This window comes from Anastrepha obliqua, chromosome 5 (genome assembly GCF_027943255.1).
Source record: "Anastrepha obliqua isolate idAnaObli1 chromosome 5, idAnaObli1_1.0, whole genome shotgun sequence".
Lineage (NCBI taxonomy): Eukaryota > Metazoa > Arthropoda > Insecta > Diptera > Tephritidae > Anastrepha > Anastrepha obliqua.
Window position 1 is genome coordinate 127,724,019 of NC_072896.1, and position 21,109 is coordinate 127,745,127.

The following is a 21,109-nucleotide window of genomic DNA, read 5'->3' on the forward strand; positions in this document are numbered from 1 at the left end:
ATGTTCGTATTCTCTGTGACATCCACTGTTGTCACTATTCAGCTATTCTCAGTTTGAGAAGTGTTCCCCCCACAACTTAAGTATGCTCTGGACGTCTGCCACCAGATCGCCGTCTGTGTTCTTGCCAGATAACGCGCCGGGAAACTTTCTGTAAGCCGCCGAACTTTCTTGAAGAATTTTCGGGTGTTTTTCCCCATCGGCCTCCATCTCAAGCTCTTCGCATTCACGTATTTCGGCCTCTCGTTTCTTCTTTCTGGTAATAAGTCTTTCTTCCTTTCTCAGCTCCCGGTAGCGATTCCATATGGATTGTGCTGCGCTCGATCGCGGTGTGGTCCTATAAGCAGCGTCCTTTCTCTTCGCGTCAGCTTCACATTCTTCATTGTACTAATTGTGTTTTTTCGTTCTCGCCGAATTGCTTCTCCATTCGTCGTGTATACCGGAATTAGCAATTAATTGGTATAAATATACATACATTCGTATTTATATATTTATCCATTACTTCATGCAGTAAATGTTCAGATAGGAACTAATCTCAAAGTAAAGTAAAATATTCCAATTAGATAGACTCCAGAGGCGTGAAATAGAATTCATATTCGTTTGTTCACACGCATTAGCATGCACGCACGTACATAGCTACGTATGTGCAGTTACGTTCAGTATAAGTGTTTAGTGCTACTTAGTGTAAATATACATACAATAGAAGCGTCCAATTATAGGTTTACAGCCAAGCACAAGGGACCACACCAGAAATCTAAAGCCTATATAATTTTAATAATATTACACGTGACAAATGGCAATGTTCGTCAATGAATGAAACCTTGAAGAAAGTTATTAGAAAACCAACAACTAACCATATTTTGCGATCGTTCATACTTAGCGGCTTGAGCACACAGGAATAGAGATTTTTTTCCCTTAATCATTTTCCACCCTCTGGAAAACTCGTTGTGTATGATCATCCGTCAATGAACTTGAAGCAAGATTTATGCAAATCCATTTGTCTGATTTTGAAAAACTCATTTGTATTTATTGTACTGTAATTGTGATATCTAATTTGTGTTGATGCACGTTTTGTTAACCTGAACTTAATTTTTCGGGCATTGGATGAATTATAAATTTGTTTTTATAAATCACAAGAGCTGTATTTTCTAGCATGTGTGTGTTTCATCGAAGAATCGAGTAAGCATACCTCCGAATTTCCACCGATAAAGGCATACGATAGCCTAGAGAAAATGTACTCCTATTTTTGTGAACACAGCTGCATAGGAGTATAAGTACATAAGTATGTACATATGTATGTATGTACGCTCGCATGCGTATAATTGCAAAAGTAATATGGGAAAGATAAACGTGTGCTATTGACATTTAAATACATTGCGTATGCAAATAAATAACAGCCAAGTCGAGCAGAGCTCTGTTAAAGAGCCGACGCAGCAACTAACAGGTTGCCGACCAGTGGTATTTGCAAATATGCGCCCACACATACATCCGCATGCATCTTAGCGTATTAAAGCATTACGGCGTGTGTGGGGATGTGTACGAGTATGTGTTGGGCAGCGATAACTCTTGCCAGGTGCAATGCGACTTGTACTGGTTGCTGTTGTTGCGCTTACTGCCAACGATACGGCACTGTTGTGGTCAGCTTTGGATCATCGTCTACCCGATCTACTTAATGCCATTAGTTTTGCAGTTTTTCGACGCCATTTAGCACATTTGCCCACCATTCTGTAAGTTGTTTACATTTTCAATTTAATGACTGCTGTGATATAAAAAAGTTTTGATAATCTCTATAAAGCCGAAAATATTGTTAACAGATATGCGCAGACGATTTTCAAACGAAAGACATAACAACAACAATATTATTGAGTATTTGGATACTCGTGTGTACATAGTACTTATACGAATGCAAATGTATGTATGTTTGTGTGCGCGAGTTTCTTGCGCAATGAGTTCGTGACGCTGCTAAATTTCAGAGCGAAACAAATAATGCGGCTTTTGACAGTTACTAACTTGAGAGCTCTTGCTTTAATTTTCCATTTACTATTCCCCTGCCAATGGAGGAGTGGCTTTGTAGCTTAACATCTGTTCGCCTAAAGGTTTCCCCATTATGTTATTTGCCGTAACGGGGGGTCAGTCTTTAGCGGTTGTAGAGGCTTAGCATGACCAAAATATGTTTAAATATCGTTGGATGTCATGTGGTGCTTAGATGAAAACTGAAACTGTTCATTTCTAGTCCACTTTAGTAATAATTGCAAATTATGATGGGCATCTTGAAATATTCTTGCCGATTGAGAACCTACCCCAGTTGATGAGAGAACATTTTTCTAGGCATACTATAAATGCATTTAGAGGCTTATCAGCGATTACCGAGGGGTGGCTGCTGGCATTTTGATAATTCTTGCACCTGTGGAAATCGAACGTAGGCCTATTAAGTAATTTTTTACCACAATAACAACTATGCACGACTCAAATGACAATTTCTGCTACCTGTTACCTCATAAGGGTTATACGAGTATATTTAGACTTTACAATGTATACAAATAAGTAAAAAATATAAAACATACTAGTAAAACGTAATAATGCGAAAGAATAAGAGAATCTCCTCTTCGTTTGAAATTAGTATTGTATAAATCGCGTTTTCGCAAATGAGCGAAGAGACGAGTCCGCTGGGCGTAGGGAAGGGAAAGACTCAAAACTGACGTGAATGCTAATCGTTTTCATGCGATACGATGAAATGCTAATAATACACGTATAAGCGATAGGTCATTGTCTGGTCATTGTCCGCGCATTACAATACTGATATGACAACACAACAATAAAAACATTAACGCAAACGATAAGGAAAGAATACTAAAATGACATGAATACTACATAGAGTTGAGGCAAATAACATGCTCGTGCCCCTTCTGCTGTTGTTGTTGTTGCTGCTGGTGATGTTGCTTCTTGTCGTGTGATCGTCATTGCAGCACCAAAGCAAAAGCAACTCCAATACAAGTTTACCCAACATTGCCGTCATCGCCCATCGACATTGCCGACGCTGCCAACATCTCTGCCATGGTCATTATTGTCTGCCCGAACGGCAGGCGGCTAGACAGCCAGCCGTTCAGCCGGCCGGGCGATCATCCGGCTTGTCTTGGCGGCCGTGGATTTTGCGTACCCTCTCCCGAAGCCGAAAATACTTGCCCATTGCGGATCGCAACAACACCTATTGACGTTGGCAACAGTCGTCGCTGCTTCTGCCGCTTTTACGGCCTCTTCAGGTCGTTCGGCTGTTGCTTTTGCTGGAAGTTGTAGGTTATTGTTTGTTTTCCAGTTTCTTTGCGAGACATTTGCGCATTCGGCTTTCTGCCGCGCCTCAATCAGTTAGTCAAGAAAGGCGGGAAGCAATAATTTGAAATGTAGCCGTTGTAGTTGATGTTTGCTTCAATATTGTTGGTGTGGTGGTTGTTTCTTTTTCTACTTTGTTTTAAGTTTTGACATTGTTGTTGTGTATTGCTGTCGTTGTCATTGGTGCTGTCGCTGTTGGCAGTCATAAGCACGACGCTCAGAGCCATTGCCTTCCTTTATCGCTTGTTAGCCGTCAAAAGACCGCGCGCATGCGTAGACGGCGCATGATAGACCGAGCAAATCGTCTGCGCGTTTATTGCGTTAGGTTCGTGCGCGTGTGTTTAGCGATTTTTTATTTCATTTTTATGCACTTACATATGTACGAGAATGTGCCTGCGCAGAAATTTCCATTTTTCCATTTGAATATTTTTTATTTTATTTGCACTTTTAATTTAATTTGCCCGCAAACTAAAACAAACCCTGCTGATGGGCACATGTACTCGTACATATCACACATATGTAACATAGGCTCATACGCATGTACTCGTCTCTTTGTTTACAACATTTAAAAGCAATTCCAACTTGCAACTTGACACCGCATTAAAGTCGCCTTTCTTTTTGCGATCAAAGCCTTCTGTGCTGCATGTCAATTAGGCGCAAAAACACATTGCCACACTACGCCATCACACATTAGCATGCACAAACACGTACTTATGTGTATGGATATATGCGACAGCAGTTCCTCTCTTCGATAAAGAATTTTCGACAATTCTTCATCGGTTGTCGTAGGTCAGTTTACGTCATTATTGGGAGTTGAAGGCATATGAGCCGTCGTTTCTCAAAGCGACGTGAGTCCAATATTCCAAATATTGAAATCGTGTTTTGTGTTCATGCTTTATAATATTGTAAAGGGGTTTCCAATAAGAGGTGTTATTTTTAGATTCAAAGAAAAACTCAATTTTTAAATATAAATGAGCGGATGTTTATTTCATTATAAAGAGGAAGGTATGCCGTTAATAGTGGAAAATAACATCAGGCAGATAACCACCACGACCACGCTTACAGGAAAAAATCCTTTTCATGAAATTTTCCATAACCGAATTGCAAAGTGGCTGCCCTTTGTCCTCGATAGCCTCACGAATTCCATCTTTGAGGTCTTGATTCGACCCTGGGCGGTTGGCGTAGACCTTCTCTTTCACGTGGCTCCAAAGAAAAAAGTCACAAGGTGTTAAATCACAAGATCTCGGTAGGATCACAATTGTCACCTCTTCGAGAGATAACACCGTCCGGAAACTTTTCCCGTAAAATATCAATGGTTTCGTTGCTTGTGTGACACGTAGCGCCGTCTTGTTGAAAATAAACGTTGTCCAGATCAATACCGCCCAATTCCGGCCATAAAAAATCGTTAACCATCTCTTGATAGCTCAATCCTATTCAAAATAATACCCGTTATTGGAAAACTCTTATTTAGATATATTAGATATACATTCTGCAAAAAAAAAGAAACAAAAATACGATGCGCTCGCCTATGGCACACAAACCTTTTATTTTTCATTTAAATTCGTTTCATCGACATCAAAATAATACACTTTTGCCAACGAATAATCCAATTCTGAAACCATTTTTCAAACGAGAGAATCAGCTTAATTTCTCGAATTCTGTTTTGAGCTTTATCGAGCGAAGATGGTGTTGTTCGATAATAATTGTTAAGTTCGTCGTCGTCAAAAAATCGTTGCAATGACAGTCGTGTGATATTATGCATTATTGTATCAGCCGCGCCGGCTATGACATCATAACAGGATCTATGTATATGAGCCGGAAGCGAAACAGCATTCGAAAGTAAGGGTTTCCAAGACGAGCTTAATCCAACAAAAGTCGCACCTCAAAGTAAATTGTAGCCTCCTACTTTGGAAAATCTGGTTGTGTCGCAACTGCACGACTAGAGAAACTTAAAACAGTCAACTCTGTGTGGTACACAACCATTTGATTGCCAAATATTTTCGGTGAATTAAGGAGAACTAACCGCCGAAAACGCTTTACTCTTCAAAAAAACAATGCGAGTTCCCAAGCAAAGCGCCTGACACGAGAGAGTTTTTGTGCGTTCAAAATATCGAATTAATGGATCATCCACCTTACAGCTCTGATTTGACATCTAATGATTTCTTGTTGTTCCCCAGAATCAAAAATTAAGTGCGAGGTTAATGTTGTTCAATGCCTTCAACGTCTTCAACGCCGAAGCTTTCGAAGCTTTTAAATAGCGCGTTTCGGAGGTATCCACTTCTGTGTGGGAAAAGTGCTTTGAAAATTGGTTCAAGCGATCTTCATTAAGATTTTACTTTGTTTTCATTATTGGGCTCAAATATGAAAGACAACCTAGGCAACCTTCGTATTTGAATACGTAGAACAGACACGAAAACTTTTGAAAGATGGCATTTTTTGGAATAACTATGTAACGTATTCATTTATTCCTGCATTGTCCGTCCGTCCATTCGTCCATACGCACAATAACTCGAGCAAACTTTGAAACGTTTTAAAAAGAAAGAACGATATATCTCTGTTATAGGCAAATGAACAAAATTACTCAAATATGATACAAGTGAAAAACCCGGAAAAAATACGATGAAAGAAAGTGTGGAAAATTGACGGGGTCTCAACCAGTTTTGGCTAAGTGCATTTCAATCAGTCGAATTTTCGAGTTTTCGTACATGACAAAGTCGGATGAAGTCCAATAAGTAATGGACCGATGAAGGTTCATACATTTTTTGAGTAACCCATCATAGAGAATTTCTGTTCTTTTGATGATGTTGCTAAGAGTGTCGATGAGTCATAATGAGTATCTATGAGATAAAGGTAAGATTCGAATTATAGCTAACTCCACTACAAAGTCTACACATTAGTATTAAGTTCCAGGAGAGGGCTAATATGATCCAGAATAAATTATTTTTCATAGCGGGCTTGTTGTTATTGCTTTTGTTTGTTTGGCGTCCAAGCTGATTTAAAGACATTTGTATGTACATACGTACATGCATATACTGGAGTCGCAATGTAAAGTTAATTGGTGTAGGTCTTAATGGGTTTGCTGGAGTATAGTGAAACACGCGCATCAGAAGAATTCCAATGTCACAACAAAGGACTATTTTAAATAAAATACATAAATACACTATGTAAATATTCGCAGGATTATCCAAGTAGGTACATTCACGCCGTACGTACATACATACATATATTGGAAACACCATTAGTTCCACTGTATTTGTATGTATTCGTTGATGAAAAAATAAAAACACAACATCAAGAAATTACGTATAATATTTATGGCTATTCAAGGCAGTGTTGTTGCCGCTGTCGTAGGGGGAAAATACCAGTAGCAGGTGGAGACCCAATCATCATCGCATATAATCTCGCCATTGGTCCGGTTATTGTTGTTTTTGTTATTGCACATGTGACTGTTTGGCTATGTTCCTTTTTATTGTTGCTACTTCTATGTTTTGCATTTGTGTCTACACACACATAAACACGTACGAGTACTCGGCCGCTGTTCGCTCATCCCTCTCTCGCTTTGTAACAAAAATAAATTGCGGACATTAATTGCAAACATGGTTTGTTGACAGCGACTGCCGTTCTTATTGTTTTGTTTTCGCTTGTTTTCTTTTTTCCAAACGTTGTTGTTGTGTTTTTATGTTACTGCTGCTGCTGCTGCTGCTACTGGTAATGGCGGCTCGTCTGCGTCGCTGTTTATTTGCTGCCTGATTTGACTTGCCTGCCATACTCAGTTGCTCCCTGCCTTTTGGCTGCCAATTGCTGATGATGGTGTTGGTGCTTTCTTTTGTTGTTGCTGTCACTGCTGCTAACAGCTTTGTTTGTAGCGTTGTTGCTCATCTTATATTTGCGCGCTTTACTAATTACAATTATTTGCTTTCAGTGCAAAATATTCTTTTGAATTGTCGCCGCAGTCGAATTTTCTGCCCTAATTTTAGCGCATGACTCATTTGCCCTGGCAGTGCCCATGAACGAAGCCTACGAGTAGGAAAAATTTACAAACAACGTAAATAGCAAAGATATCAATGAAAAACTACAAATAAATATTAAATATGGGGACTCAGTTTTATGTATAAATACTTATCTATACTTCTATACTAATATTATAAAGAGGAAAACTTTGTTTGTTTGTTTGTTACGAATAGGCTCAAAAACTACTGGACCGATTTTAAAAATTCTTTCACCATTCGAAAGCTACATCATCCACGAGTAACATGGATCATATTTTATTTTGGAAATAGGGCTCGAGATATAGGTCAAAACGTGGACCCGGGTAACCTTCGGATGTGTATGTACAATATGGGTATCAAATGGAAGCTGTTTTTGAATGCATTAGTCCAGAGTATCTTTCATGCCGCTCCGTGACTAGGGTCTCGAGATAGAGACCAAAACGTGGACCCTAGAATGTGTTTGTACAATATGGATATCAAATTGAAGCTGTTGGTGAATGCTTTAGTACAGAGTATTTTTCATGCCGCTCCGTGACTAGGGTCTCGAGATATAGGTCAAAACGTGGACCCGGGTAACCTTTGGTTGTGTATGTACAATATGGGTATCAAATGAAAGCTGTTGATAAGTGCTTTATTACGCGGTAATTTTCATACCTATTGATGACTAGGGTCTCGAAATATATGCCAAAACGTGGACCCGCCGTGTCTTTGCACCGAATTAAACCAAATTTACACACATTGTTAAGGAGGTATTGAAGATGGTTTCCGTATAGTTTGGATACCTATTGGTAGATAGGGTCTCGAGATATAGGTCAAAACATGGACCCGGGTAACCTTCGGATGTGTATGTACAATATGGGTATCAAATGGAAGCTGTTGGTGAATGCTTTAGTTCAGAGTATTTCCATCCGCTCCGTGACTAGGGTCTCGAGATAGAGACCAAAACGTGGACCCTAGAATGTGTTTGTACAATATGGATATCAAATTGAAGCTGTTGGTGAATGCTTTAGTACAGAGTATTTTTCATGCCGCTCCGTGACTAGGGTCTCGAGATATAGGTCAAAACGTGGACCCGGGTAACCTTTGGTTGTGTATGTACAATATGGGTATCAAATGAAAGCTGTTGATAAGTGCTTTAATACGGGGTAATTTTCATACCTATTGATGACTAGGGTCTGGAAATATATGCCAAAACGTGGACCCGCCGTGTGTTTGCACCGAATTAAACCAAATTTACACACATTGTTAAGGAGGTAATGAAGATGGTTTCCGTATAGTTTGGATACCTATTGGTAGATAGGGTCTCGAGATATAGGTCACAACGTGGACCCGGGTAACCTTTGGATGTGTATGTACAATATGGGTATCAAATGGAAGCTGTTGGTGAATGCTTTAGTTCAGAGTATTTCCATCCGCTCCGTGACTAGGGTCTCGAGATAGAGACCAAAACGTGGACCCTAGAATGTGTTTGTACAATATGGATATCAAATGAAAGCTGTTGATAAGTGCTTTAATACGGGGTAATTTTCATACCTATTGATGACTAGGGTCTCGAAATATATGCCAAAACGTGGACCCGCCGTGTCTTTGCACCGAATTAAACCAAACTTACACACATTGTTAAGTAAGTATTGAAAATGGGTTTCGTAAAGTTTGGTTGTAATTCGGAGCAGTGGCAACGGGTACATCGTTCTTTTGAGCCAGCCATAATGTCGCTTACTTTTCTAACGCTTGGGGCGGAACTGAACTGTCAAATTGACAGTGTGAGTTACAATGTGTCAATATTTCTTTCTGATTTGGATGCCATAAGGAAAAAACGTAAGTGCAACATGTAAAAATTGTTTGTGAATTTTTTTGGAGTGGATTTTGGAACAGTGAATAATTTCTTACGAAATTTGAGAATTTAATGTGAAATCCGAATGAAATTATGTGTTCGTGGAAAAAACAATTTTTTTCGTTTTTTTTTGTTGAAAAATATAAATGGTTAATGGTTAAAAAAGCTCCAATGCTTAATAAAACATATAAATTGAAACGAAAAATTCATGGATGATCAGGAAAAAAGACGATTGTTTATTCATATGCGTTGATTTGAAATTTAAAAACAATCTTCTTTTTTCCTGATTTTCAATTTATATTTTATATTTACTCAAAAACAAATAGAAAAACAAAAAAATATTGTTTATGCCAAAGCGCTTGAATAAAGAATAAAGAAATAAATAATATGAAAACCGTATATTTTCTGTTCTAAACCATATCTATTCTATTTTAGTGTGCCCAGCGAAGGGGGCCGGGTTTGCTAGTGTATATTATAAGCATAAATACTTATGCCTGTAAATACATTATTTACAGATTTTGCTATATGAAAAATGTTAGAAGGAATACATTTGACCATTCAGGAGTGGGCAAGGGCGTTCTCCAACGAAACGCTTTTTAGGCCGCTTCACAAAGTCTCTGAAAAAAACTTACTTAGTAAATTTCCTGCTTTTGTTACTTTCATGCATACATACTTATGTATAATTTAAGGGGAGTGGAGTTTTCCATTTTGTTTTTTAAAGAACGTATCCTATCTCCAAAATATTATGTTAGAATTTCAATACGATCGGAGCGTACGGGGTTCTGTACTGCTCAACTTTAAAGCGTTTTGCTAACACCCTCTTTGCAGTCTGTGTACGTCTGAGTGACATAGGGAGTTTTTTTTTGTAATTATTAATCTTACAATAACAAATTAGTCGATAGTTTTTTGGCGGAAACCGGTTTATTGGTTTGCAAGTGCTATAAAAAAACTAAAAATCGAAAAAAATCCTCCTAGTGATATCTCGAGAAACATCTCTTTCAACTGATTCTGTTGCGAGTTATGATGCACACCGCAAAACAACTTGCGGCAAATGTTCAATATTTTGTAATGAAAATACAGTGCACTCGCGGTAACTCGAATAGCCGCTAAGTCGAACGACGTGCTAACTTGAACACATTTTTTTTCCTATTGACTAGTTTGTAACTCGAACAATATTAAAGCGCTATAACTCGAACAAAAAAACAAATTTATTTGTACACACATTCTTTTCAAACATGTACATTTTGTACATACATACATATGTATGTAATAGTATATGTACATAAATTATATATATACTAGTGTATTGTCCATATGAATATTTCGACGTTAATATCCCGTTAGTTTTCTGGGAACAACATCTTGCATTGACCAAATTGCTTTAAATTTGTCATTTGTAGTGTATCAGTGCATGTGAGTAATGGATCGTAAAAGGTTGAAGTGTTTAACATTAAAAGAGAGGGCTGAAGTCCTTAACAAAATTAAACGTGGATGTAGTGTTACTTCTCTAGCGAAGGAATATGGGGTAGCCAAGTCCACCATAAGTCTTATAAAAAAGAAAGACAAGGCAATTTTAAAAGCAGTAAACAACACGATTTTGGGTCCTGGGAAGAGGAGAACTTTAAAAGCTTCTGAGTTTCCTAAAATGAAAGCCGCTTTATACAAATGGTTTCTGTCCCAAAGAAAAAAGAATTACCCAATAAGTGGACTCATCTTGAAAGAACATAACATGAAAAACATAATTTACAGGTCGAATTTACGCTTTATGATGTTAACAAATGGAATGATGGTGCCGAATTTACCGACACAGAAGTAATAATTGAAACTAGTGATTCTGAGTCTGAGTTTAACAACACAACTGAGACATGTGAGCGGATATCATCTGAGGAGGCAGTTAGCTCTATCAATAAGGTAATTCAGTGGGCCACAACTGAACAAGTAAGCCCCGCAAAGGTTAACACTCTTCAACATTGCTGCAAGAAAAGACAAACACACATTACAACTTTCTTTTCGGCCTAACTTTTCTGTTAAAGCTGACTTTTTTTGTGTAACTGACACAAAGACTGCCAAATATTTGATGAAAAATATTGAAACGAATTAATTATTTTAAACATATTCATGTTCATATCCATATGTAAATAAATAAATAAATTTAATTGAAAAAAATCGATATCGATGACTGTTTTTTTAACATAGCACACTCAATTGATAAGTCGAACAAATTCGATAAATCGAACAGCGCCTGTTTTAATTAGTTCGAGTTATCGCGAGTGCACTGTATTGCAATTAATTAGAAAATTTCCTTGATAAACTAGCACTACCTCTATTGCCACAAAAAATCCTAAGAACATATAGTTTTCCTCCGCATTAGCCTTATCTTGAATAGGGTGTGATTTTCTTATAAATACAAAACGGAGCGAGTCGTTTCCAAGCTAAACATTTGTGTCTAGTAATACGAAGTGGCTTGCTTTCGACAAATTTTATTGTTTGCTTAATGCCATAAATTTAAGCGGGACATAATAATAATAATATATAATATTATTGGACTGCACATCCTTGGTTAATTGTTTGGCCGAGGTTCTCCTCCAATTTGTGGTGTACATCTTGATGTGGTTCCACAAACGACTACAATTTTACGGCACCTCCGTGCGTCAAATGGATTTTATGAGGAGATGTTTCATGGCAGAAATGCATTCGGAGGTTTGCTATTGCCAACCGAGGGGCGACCGCTTTTAGAAAAAATAATATCCAAACGAATGGTAGTCACACGGCTATGGCGGCCGCCTACTAACTATTATTTTGCGTACCATTAAATTTCCGTTACCCCTTTTCCGTCTGCTAACTTTGTGCAAATTCGTTTATATATTTACTTGCCAAATACTAAACGCGAAAGTTGGACTATCTGCGTCGAGGCATTGCAAAAAGGGACGCACACACACGCACTGGCAAAAGTCTCTGGAAGCACTCAAAACAATCATTCTTTGCTTTGTCATCAAAGGCAAACTGGAAGTCGCTTTTATTTGGCTTTTTACGCTGCAGTTGTTGGTGTGCATGGCTTTTTTTTGTTGCAGTGGTTTATTTCGTTTTAATCGTTTTGTTTGCATTGAGTCTTTGACGTCTTTGTGACAGAAATTTCAGAAGCAGCTTTAGCAGCAGCCACAGCTGTAGACTCAATAACCAGTCGTGGCTCACTCGATTTTGGTGTTTTTGCCCTTTATTTTATCGGATTTTTATTTTTTCATGACTCCTGCCGAGCGCACCACACTTTGAGACGAGCTTTGGCACCGGCATCGCTCCCCAAATCGTCAAAGCCGCACGATTGCCTTTTGATGTCCCGGCTAAAGTGGCACGCAACGCAGCTAGTCGCTTTGTGTAATAAACAAATTAGTTGCATGCGCCTTTGCTTTTCAGAACACCGAATATTCATGGAGAATAAAGTTTAAGTACCGCCTTTCACTTTTGCACCATTGTTGTTGGTACGAGTATCAGGCAGTAGGTCTACATGCTTTCAGCTTTAAGCTTCTTCCTTAATTTAATCCTTCCCCGTTTTATTTCCTACCTAATATATGGAGTTCTTTATGGAAGAGATTTACCGTAATTTTTAGGAAATATATATAAATATAAATAACATTACTTATACACAGTAAGTAATTGGGGCATACTTCTCCCCACCAGCTTGATGTTGGGCTAAAAATAGAGAGACCTTCAATTTTATGGTGTCTACGGATGAAATATTACTTTTAAGAAAATCTTGATGGCTTGCCATTGCTAACTTACTGTTATATTGACGTAGCATTGTCCAAAAAGTCTGTGTATGATTATGCAAAATATTTTCAATTACCGGAGTTTGATTTTATTTTGTTGACCAGCTAACTTTAGCCCTTTTTATTTCTGATTTTTAAGTAGTCATCAAGGCAAACTAAAAATCAATACAAGGAAAATTGAATGAGGGACAAACAAAATGTTGCATTGAACAGATGATAATCGTATTGGCACATGGTTAATTTTTGTAGTTACCAACGATGATTTGTGAAGTTTTAGCGACCATTAGGGTCTGAAAGCTTAGTGTAGAGACTCCATCCTGTTGAGACGAATTGCTTTCATAATAATGGAGTGCTCACCAACTCTACGACATAAATAAGAGGAAGAATAAAATAAATCAACCTCTCTTATTAGATGTAAGCTGCTCATATGGCCAATTATGCAAACATTCATTACATTTATTTTTTAAAGATAATCCATTTCAAATGTTGGCCGCAACTGCGCCGTATTTCTGTCATCCGTAAACATCAATTTTGAATGACTCGCTGAAAGACTTTGGTCGGTATCTCGGGAATAACTTTAGTAATGTTGGTTTTCAATGCCTCAATCGAAGCTGGTTTATCCACAAAGCATTTAGACTTTATATATCTCCACAAATAAAAGTCCAAAGGTGTGACATCATACGATTTGCTGGCCAGTCTATTGGTCCGAGACGTGAAATAAATTGCTGACCGAAACGACGACGCAGTAAATACAATGTTTCACGGGTTGTATGGCAAGTAGCTCCGTCTTGTTGGAACCAAATGTTGTGGAGATCACGGGCTTTAATTTTCGACATCAAAAAGTCGGTTATCATGGCGCGATAGCAGTCGTTCGTTGTTACATTGGCACCAGCCTCGTCTTTGAAAAAATATGGGCCAATGATTTGTCCCGCCCATGGGCCGCATTAAACGGTTGTTTTCAATGGATATAAACTTCAAGCCAGGTCCAAACATTTGTCCTATAGAAGGGTTAAGAGAGTCGTAAACTACGTTTCAGAATTTTAAAACTAACTTTCTAAGAGATAAGATAGTTCACCATTCCTTGAATAACGTTGTAGACAAAAGTTAATGATAAAGTAGACTTACGGCTTTCGACAGTTTTCAGATTTATTAATCCGAAAGCAAAATTCCTATTCAGCGCGAAGAAATATGTGACTATATAAAAATATGTTAATTTGCGCAGTGTCTAGAAATTCTTGAAATATTAGAAAGAGAGTTTTCCAACAATTGTTAAAAAATATGAAATGTTACCCAAATCGTCGCCTATATACAAACATTTATAGTTTCTATAAGTTTATAAATACCTATGTGCACAGGCATGTATACTTTTGTTCAGAAGCACATACGGCGTTCCCCAATACAACTGTGCATTCAGCAAAGCTATGACTTTTGATTAAGTGCTTTTTGTACGCACGAACATAGTTAATATAATATATGTAAATATATGTGCAAGCGTACATACATATATATTATGTATAAATACATAACAGCCTGTACTTGTATACAGCAACAATATTTTAAGTACGGCTGAACTAACTGCGTATGGTGGCGAATGGTGCCGCAATCTCTGGGGATCGAAAGGATGGAAGGCAGCGCGATGTGCAGATTATAGTCACCAATGTGGTTGCGCTATTAACCAGAGAGCGTCGGTGTGTCGGTGCGTCAATGTGCCAATGTGTGGGTGTGTGTCTGTATTCAATTGTTATTATCTGCTAGGTTTGGTCGCTGGCGTTGAAAAGTCTGTTGAACTCGGCTTTTAAGCGCGTTGCGCTGCTCCAATTATATGCTGCCAAATGAAATACAAAAAAGGGGGAAAACGACTGCAGTGGCCACAATAATGCAAGTGGAGGGAAAAAGAATTTCAATTGCAGATATTGCAAATGTTGATCGGTCGACAAAATGCAACAACTGCAGGAATGGCAGCGACAAAGTACTCGTTGCGAATGCCATAATTTTAAATAAAAATTTGCAACACGTTCAAGGTGTCCAAGTGAGGGAATATGTATGATTTACATGCATACATACATACATACATATATGCACACACATTCATACACATTCTAAGCGCTCATTTGCACCTCGTGTGCTGTTCGCATGCATGAACAATAGTTTTTTTGTTGTTTCTGCATTGTATGAGTGTACCGTAAAATACAACATTGATTGTAAAATATTGATATCCGCAAAAGAAGAGCGTTCGCCCACCCACCTCCGTCGCACAAGTGTCGGCTGCAGCTTTGAGTGCTGCTGTTGTTGTAGTGTGCGGTGGTCTTGGCGCTTGATTTTTGTTGGTTTTGGATTGTTGCACGTTGCTACGTTATTGCTTTACAAGGTGTGTGGAGCAGCGGTTGCACGATTGTTTCGCTAGCCGGTTTCGATCGGTTTCTTTTCTTGCTGTGTGCGGTGCAACATTGAACACCGTCGTATTTAAGTGTTTTTTTATATTTATTTTGTTTCCCCATTTATTCATACACGCGGCACAAGGCCACTTCAGATTGCATGGGTATTTGTATTTGTATGTGTGTAGATGTGCTGCGAGTTCAGCTGGTAGGGCTCGTTTCTTGTTGCGTCGGTTTTCACATAACGTATCGTTACTGCGATTGTTGTTTTTGGTGTTATTGGTGGCAATTTTTTACTGTCATTGCCAATTGGCGTGAACACTAGTGGCAATTCGTGATCGTACAGTGTTCTATTTCACACTTTTAGCAATACACAAATAGTGGCAGTGGATTGTGCGTTCCACATACAAGGGGTTTCTTAGAAAAATTTCGGAATTTACTTAAAAATATTCTCGTTTTCTCTTCAATCTGTGGTGTGGGTCTTGAATTTTGCCTGCAAATAGAGAGTCAAGCAGTTTTATGCCGCTTTCGGTTCGCGGGGATGTACTTTTTATGTGAAGATTTTCGAGACGGAAAATCACTTGGGCATTTGTCGATGCCTGTCAAGAAGTGGCCGGCCGTTTTTAGAATACATAGTTTTTCTATAATTCTAATGTGATTACCTACGCTGCGATCGTGCAGGTAGTGAACGTCGGAGCGAGGGAGATATTAACATTTTTTTCGATTGTCAAGATGCGATTAAGGCTCTGACGATGCCAACTGGTCAAATCCTTTGAGGAGGAGATCAAATATCTTAACATTTCTCTGATCTGGGTTCCAGGTCACAGGCCAATTAAATTGCTGATAAACTTGCCAGGAAGGGACTGAATTGGTCTCTAAAAATGTCCGGATTTGGCACCTAGATGATTAAGGTCACTCGGTGCTACAGCCTGGGGCAGTGTTCCAACCTAAATCCCATCAACCTTCTCCATTGCATGAACAGATCTGGCTGACTGCAGATATCTGCCTGTTGGAAGTCTCATAATCAGGGGCGGATCGTGACATTGTGGGGCCCTGGGCTAATGTTACTCGGGGGCCCTGTTTTCAATGGTGATGCAGTATATAGTTATCAGAAAAAAAATCAATTTATAAAAACATTTATTTATCATAACAAATATGACAATAAAGGATATTAAATTACAAATCAATCTTTCTGCATTTTCGTGCAGCGAGTTCCATTATTTGCTCATCAACTGCTAAATCCTTTGTTAGATCACAATTTATCGAAAGAAGAGATAAATGATTAAGTCGATCGTTCGACATTGTTGTCTTATACTTATTTTCAATATATGACATCCTAGAGAAAGAGCGCTCCGCTTCGCAGCTGGTGATGGGCAACGTCAAAAAAATTTTTAAGATGGTGTAACAATTAGGAAATACACCAACAAGTTCCCTTTCATAGATAAGCTTATAAATTTCACTGCAAGAGGCGTAGCAGTCTGATTTAGATTGTAGTAAATATGATTTTAATTGAATGCATTAATTTACTAAATTTTCATCTACGTCATCTGAATAATATTTTACAATATTGCGTACACTTTCCAGATCCAGGTTTTTATTCTGCAAATCCATTAAGAAATAAATTTTTTTCTGGTTGTCTAATAGACTTGACCCCTTTCATTTAAATCCATAATCATCTTCTTCAATGCAACGTTTAGCGTGTCTCTTTTAAATTTTTCTGCGCCGCACACTGAGACTTTAGCAGTAGATTTATCGGCATATTATGAAGTAATTTGTCTCTTGTAAACGTCGCTGTAATTTGTTTCCACACTAGTACTTAATTTTTTAGCTTCTGATCCGAATGCTGTCGTATGTTGTACACGAACTCTTTTAACGAAACAATTAATTTAGTGCCTTCGCAAATGTTTAAGCCAGGGCTCTGTATTTTTTTATTTACTACATGAAACCTCTCCAAAATTTCTTCGCAAAATGTGATCAAAATTGCAAATGAGTGTTTCGCCAGTTTATTAAATAAACTTCGTGTCTCTTTTCTGAAATCAGCTTTCTCATCCTTATTTTCGCTAAAACTTTTTAAAATTTTCATAATTTCAGAATAATGATTTTTTAAAGCTTTGACAGCCTCATAATGGCAAGACCATCTGGTTTGGCTTAAACTTTTTAACGTAAATTTTAGTTGCATTTCACGATGTAACAATTCCCACCTGTGGGTTGAAGATGAAAAGAAAACATATATTTTTTGCACCACTCCAAAAAAATTTACAATTTCGGTTGCAACTTTAACACATTCTTCATCAACTAGGTTAAGGGAATGTGCAGCACATGGTACATAATCCGCACTTTAGTTTTTTGTTTAGTTAATGCTTGGACACCTTTGTACTGACCCGACATATTGGCTGCGTTGTCATAAGATTGTCCCCTACAATTATCCAGTACCAGCCCATTTTTTTCTAAAAAGTCTCGTAGAATATTAAATAAGTGTAAACCAGTATGAATTTTGATGAATGAGACATATCTCTCGTACACATTTTCCTGAAAACAGTATCGTAATACAATAGCAAGTTGGTCATTGTGAGACAGATCTGGAGTTGAATCCATCACAATTGAATAATACTTTGTGTCGTCGTTATTTAATTGATTTATAATTTGTTTCACTATCTGTTTGCCCATAATATCAATAACTTCCTCATATACTGTTTTTGATAAGTACGATATTGTTGGTTTCGGTCGCAGCTCTCGTTGTTCAATATGTTCCCGAATGAATGGGTCAAACTCTGCCAATAGATCCAGAGCTCCCATGAAATTACCATTATGTGGTGTACCAAATACTTCTTCGGAACCTCTAAATGCTAATCCTCTTATACTCAAAAATTTTATCACTGCAATAACCCGTTTCATGACATTATGATAGTACTCTGTTTCTTTCTTTGATTGATTCTGGAGCTGCTTATCTACAACAGACTTATTTTCTTTTCGTGACAGCCAAGCTAACATAGAAAGTTTATGTTCATTAGAATTTTCGTGATTTTCTAAAGACGTTCCTATGTGTTTCCAATCAGAAAATCTCGTTGTGTATTGAGAAAGTGTTTTAGAAAAAAGTTTGCAAGTCGAACAAAAAATAGTCCCAAGGCTGGGTCGTTCCAGTCGTTCCAGTAATTGGCCGTTTTTCATTTTCTTAATGAAATATCTGTCTGAGAATGATCTATTTTGATCTTTATATTTTTTTGTTGAAGCTGTATATTTATTTTCTGGATCTTTATTTTGAAGATCTGTTATTTCATGAGAGAGGATGTGATTAATGAAGTAATTATTTAGTGACACTGGCCACGATCCCACGTCAAGATATTTCCCAAACTCAAAGTTAATGTTTTCTGAATTTCGTTCAGTCTCAATATAAGCTTCCTTATGTGGAGCATTAATATCGTTTTCAGTTCGATCAGAGGGTTGTTGGTAGTCAGATAATTGTTCATTTGCATCACTAATATTTTTTTTTTGGTGTTGGGGTTCCTTACCCTCTGTAGATATGTTCTCTTTGGATAAGGTTCCTTCCTTTTTGCTTGATAATAGATTTTTAGATCTTTCATCGTCATTTTATTGTTCTATTTTAAAAAAAGTGTGTAGTTTTGCACATTTACTTTTTTCTTTTTCTCGGCTTAACTGTAATTTTCGTTTTTCGGCTCCACTTTTATATTTTCTTGTAGACATTGATATGATTTTGGTATTCTAAAAATAATCAAAGAACAGAATTAACCTATAATCGTTGAGATAATATAATAGGTACTAATATTTTGTACAAGTAACGCAATTTATTAGAAAAAACATGCGAATAAATTTTTGAGTGGATGAACCCGACCGCTGGATGAGGAATAATTTTCTTAACAACTCCTGTCGATTTGTTTGGTTGAAGCCACCGGTAAACTTAATTTATTGAAACCGATTGGCGCTACCGATTATTTCACAAATCATAAATCGCTAGCCTCTACAGATTTTTGGTTCCATGTAGAGCTGGCCATAATTCGAATTCCCATCCACCCTTACAGAAATTACAGAGAACACTTATAACTAGATTTACTAACGAAGTTGATGCAATTGCCTTTGCTTTGTTCTGAATATTCCATGGAGCATGAACTAAATTCTTGATCTACGGGGAGTCCCCAAAATATACGCAATACACACGTACGCTATAAAATACACCGTCTATAGCCAAGCGAAGTGGCAGGTGAATTACCGATTCGTTTCATGGGCGTGCACACGAGTTGATCGATTTTAGTTGCCAAACTTACGATTTTTTTTTCGTTGCAAGTAACGTTCGCACACGTGTGCAAACAAAAGAACATATAGTATAAAGTCAAGTATCAATGTTTATGTCAGCGCAGGATCAGCACTGTCAAAAAGTGTGAGTACTTAATTAGTTGGCACTTAACCGTTTAAACGGTTCTGGCCAGCTAGTGTTTTTAGTAGAAAACTAATGTGAGTGTGGTAGTAAAATATCAGTGCGTCTTGTAGGGCATTCGTATTTTATTTTTATTGGTGGCTGGGGGCCCTTTGCAACCACGGGGCCCTGGGCTGAAGCCCAAAAAGCCATTAGGTAGATCCGCCACTGCTCATAATGGTGCTTTAGTGCTACTTGGGGAGTGCCAGACTGGTATTTCAACCATTTCACCTACCTACCTACCTCCCGGTGAATGTTTCGTTATGTCAAAGGACGATCCCGGCGACGTTCCCAATTAAGCTTACGTTATAACCAATAGAGTGGAATATATATGTCATAATTTTTTAATATTCACCTAATACTCATAATTTCTAAACACCGTGCATTGAGTCCACTACAGACACCTCGGCATTTACATGCAACTTGCAACTGGCACGAGGGCTAGCAAAAACCAAAGCTGCCGCGCATGCGCGATACCAGCACCGACATTAGATAAACTTTATGAGTAATAACATGGCGTGAATTACGATTTACTGATCGATGTGGAATTGCATGCATTGGATATGAATTCCATGAGCTTATCATTTCTAAACGCTACACACATACATACATATGACATTGTGGCAAATTTTTTTCGAGGTTTCATGCCCTCTAATTTGGGGCCTCAGTACTTGATGCATTTTCCTGACGAAACGAAAGCGTTTTTGTTTTTTTACAGAACATATGTATGTACATATGTATATTTTCAATGGTTTTAATTGAAATTATCATTATCGAACTATGTATGTATTTGTACGTGCACATGTATTTGTTATATGCAATGATTTGCACTTTTGGGAAATATAATATAACAGAAACAGTGCACTTCAATTTTTCGAATGACTGTATCACTTCTATGCAAATTGTTTTTTTTTTAGCTCAATTACTGGGAACGGCGCGCTCAATTCAGACTATATGGTTCTAGTAAGGAGTTTTGGAAAATCAGTTACGAGTTTTGGCAATCTCTTAGTTCCGAGAAATAGCACCATGAATGTAATTACCGATGGTTCAAAAATAGAACAGGCGGCTGGCGCTGGCATATATTGTGTGGAACTATGCAGCAAAAAGTCATTTAAACTCCCTAACTATTGCACTGTGATTCAAGCTGAGATCTTTGCTGTATGTGCAGATGCAACAATTAACTGCGCAATAAACTTCTACGTGGATAGCTAAGCGGCTATAAAAGCGATAAGATCATACTGTTTCGCATCCAAAAACATTCATGAATGCAAGGAAGCAATTAACAAGTGCGCTCGTAACCGCAGGTTTTGTGTATATTGCGTTCAGTGGCATAAAGGCATAGAGGGAAATGAGAGAGTAGACAAAATAGCTAAAGAAGGCGCGATACTACTTGC

General features: G+C 37.9%; 1 protein-coding gene across 1 annotated transcript in view; it reads left to right on the forward strand.

Moving 5' to 3' along the window:
- LOC129248984 (ski oncogene-like) overlaps nt 1-20,737 on the forward strand; it is a 59,144-nt gene extending 38,407 nt beyond the window's left edge. The window contains exon 2 of the mRNA XM_054888587.1: nt 20,633-20,737. Coding sequence (XP_054744562.1) covers nt 20,633-20,737 — 105 coding nt within the window. The remainder of the gene's footprint in view (nt 1-20,632) is intronic.
- The last annotated feature ends 372 nt before the right edge of the window (nt 20,738-21,109 follow it).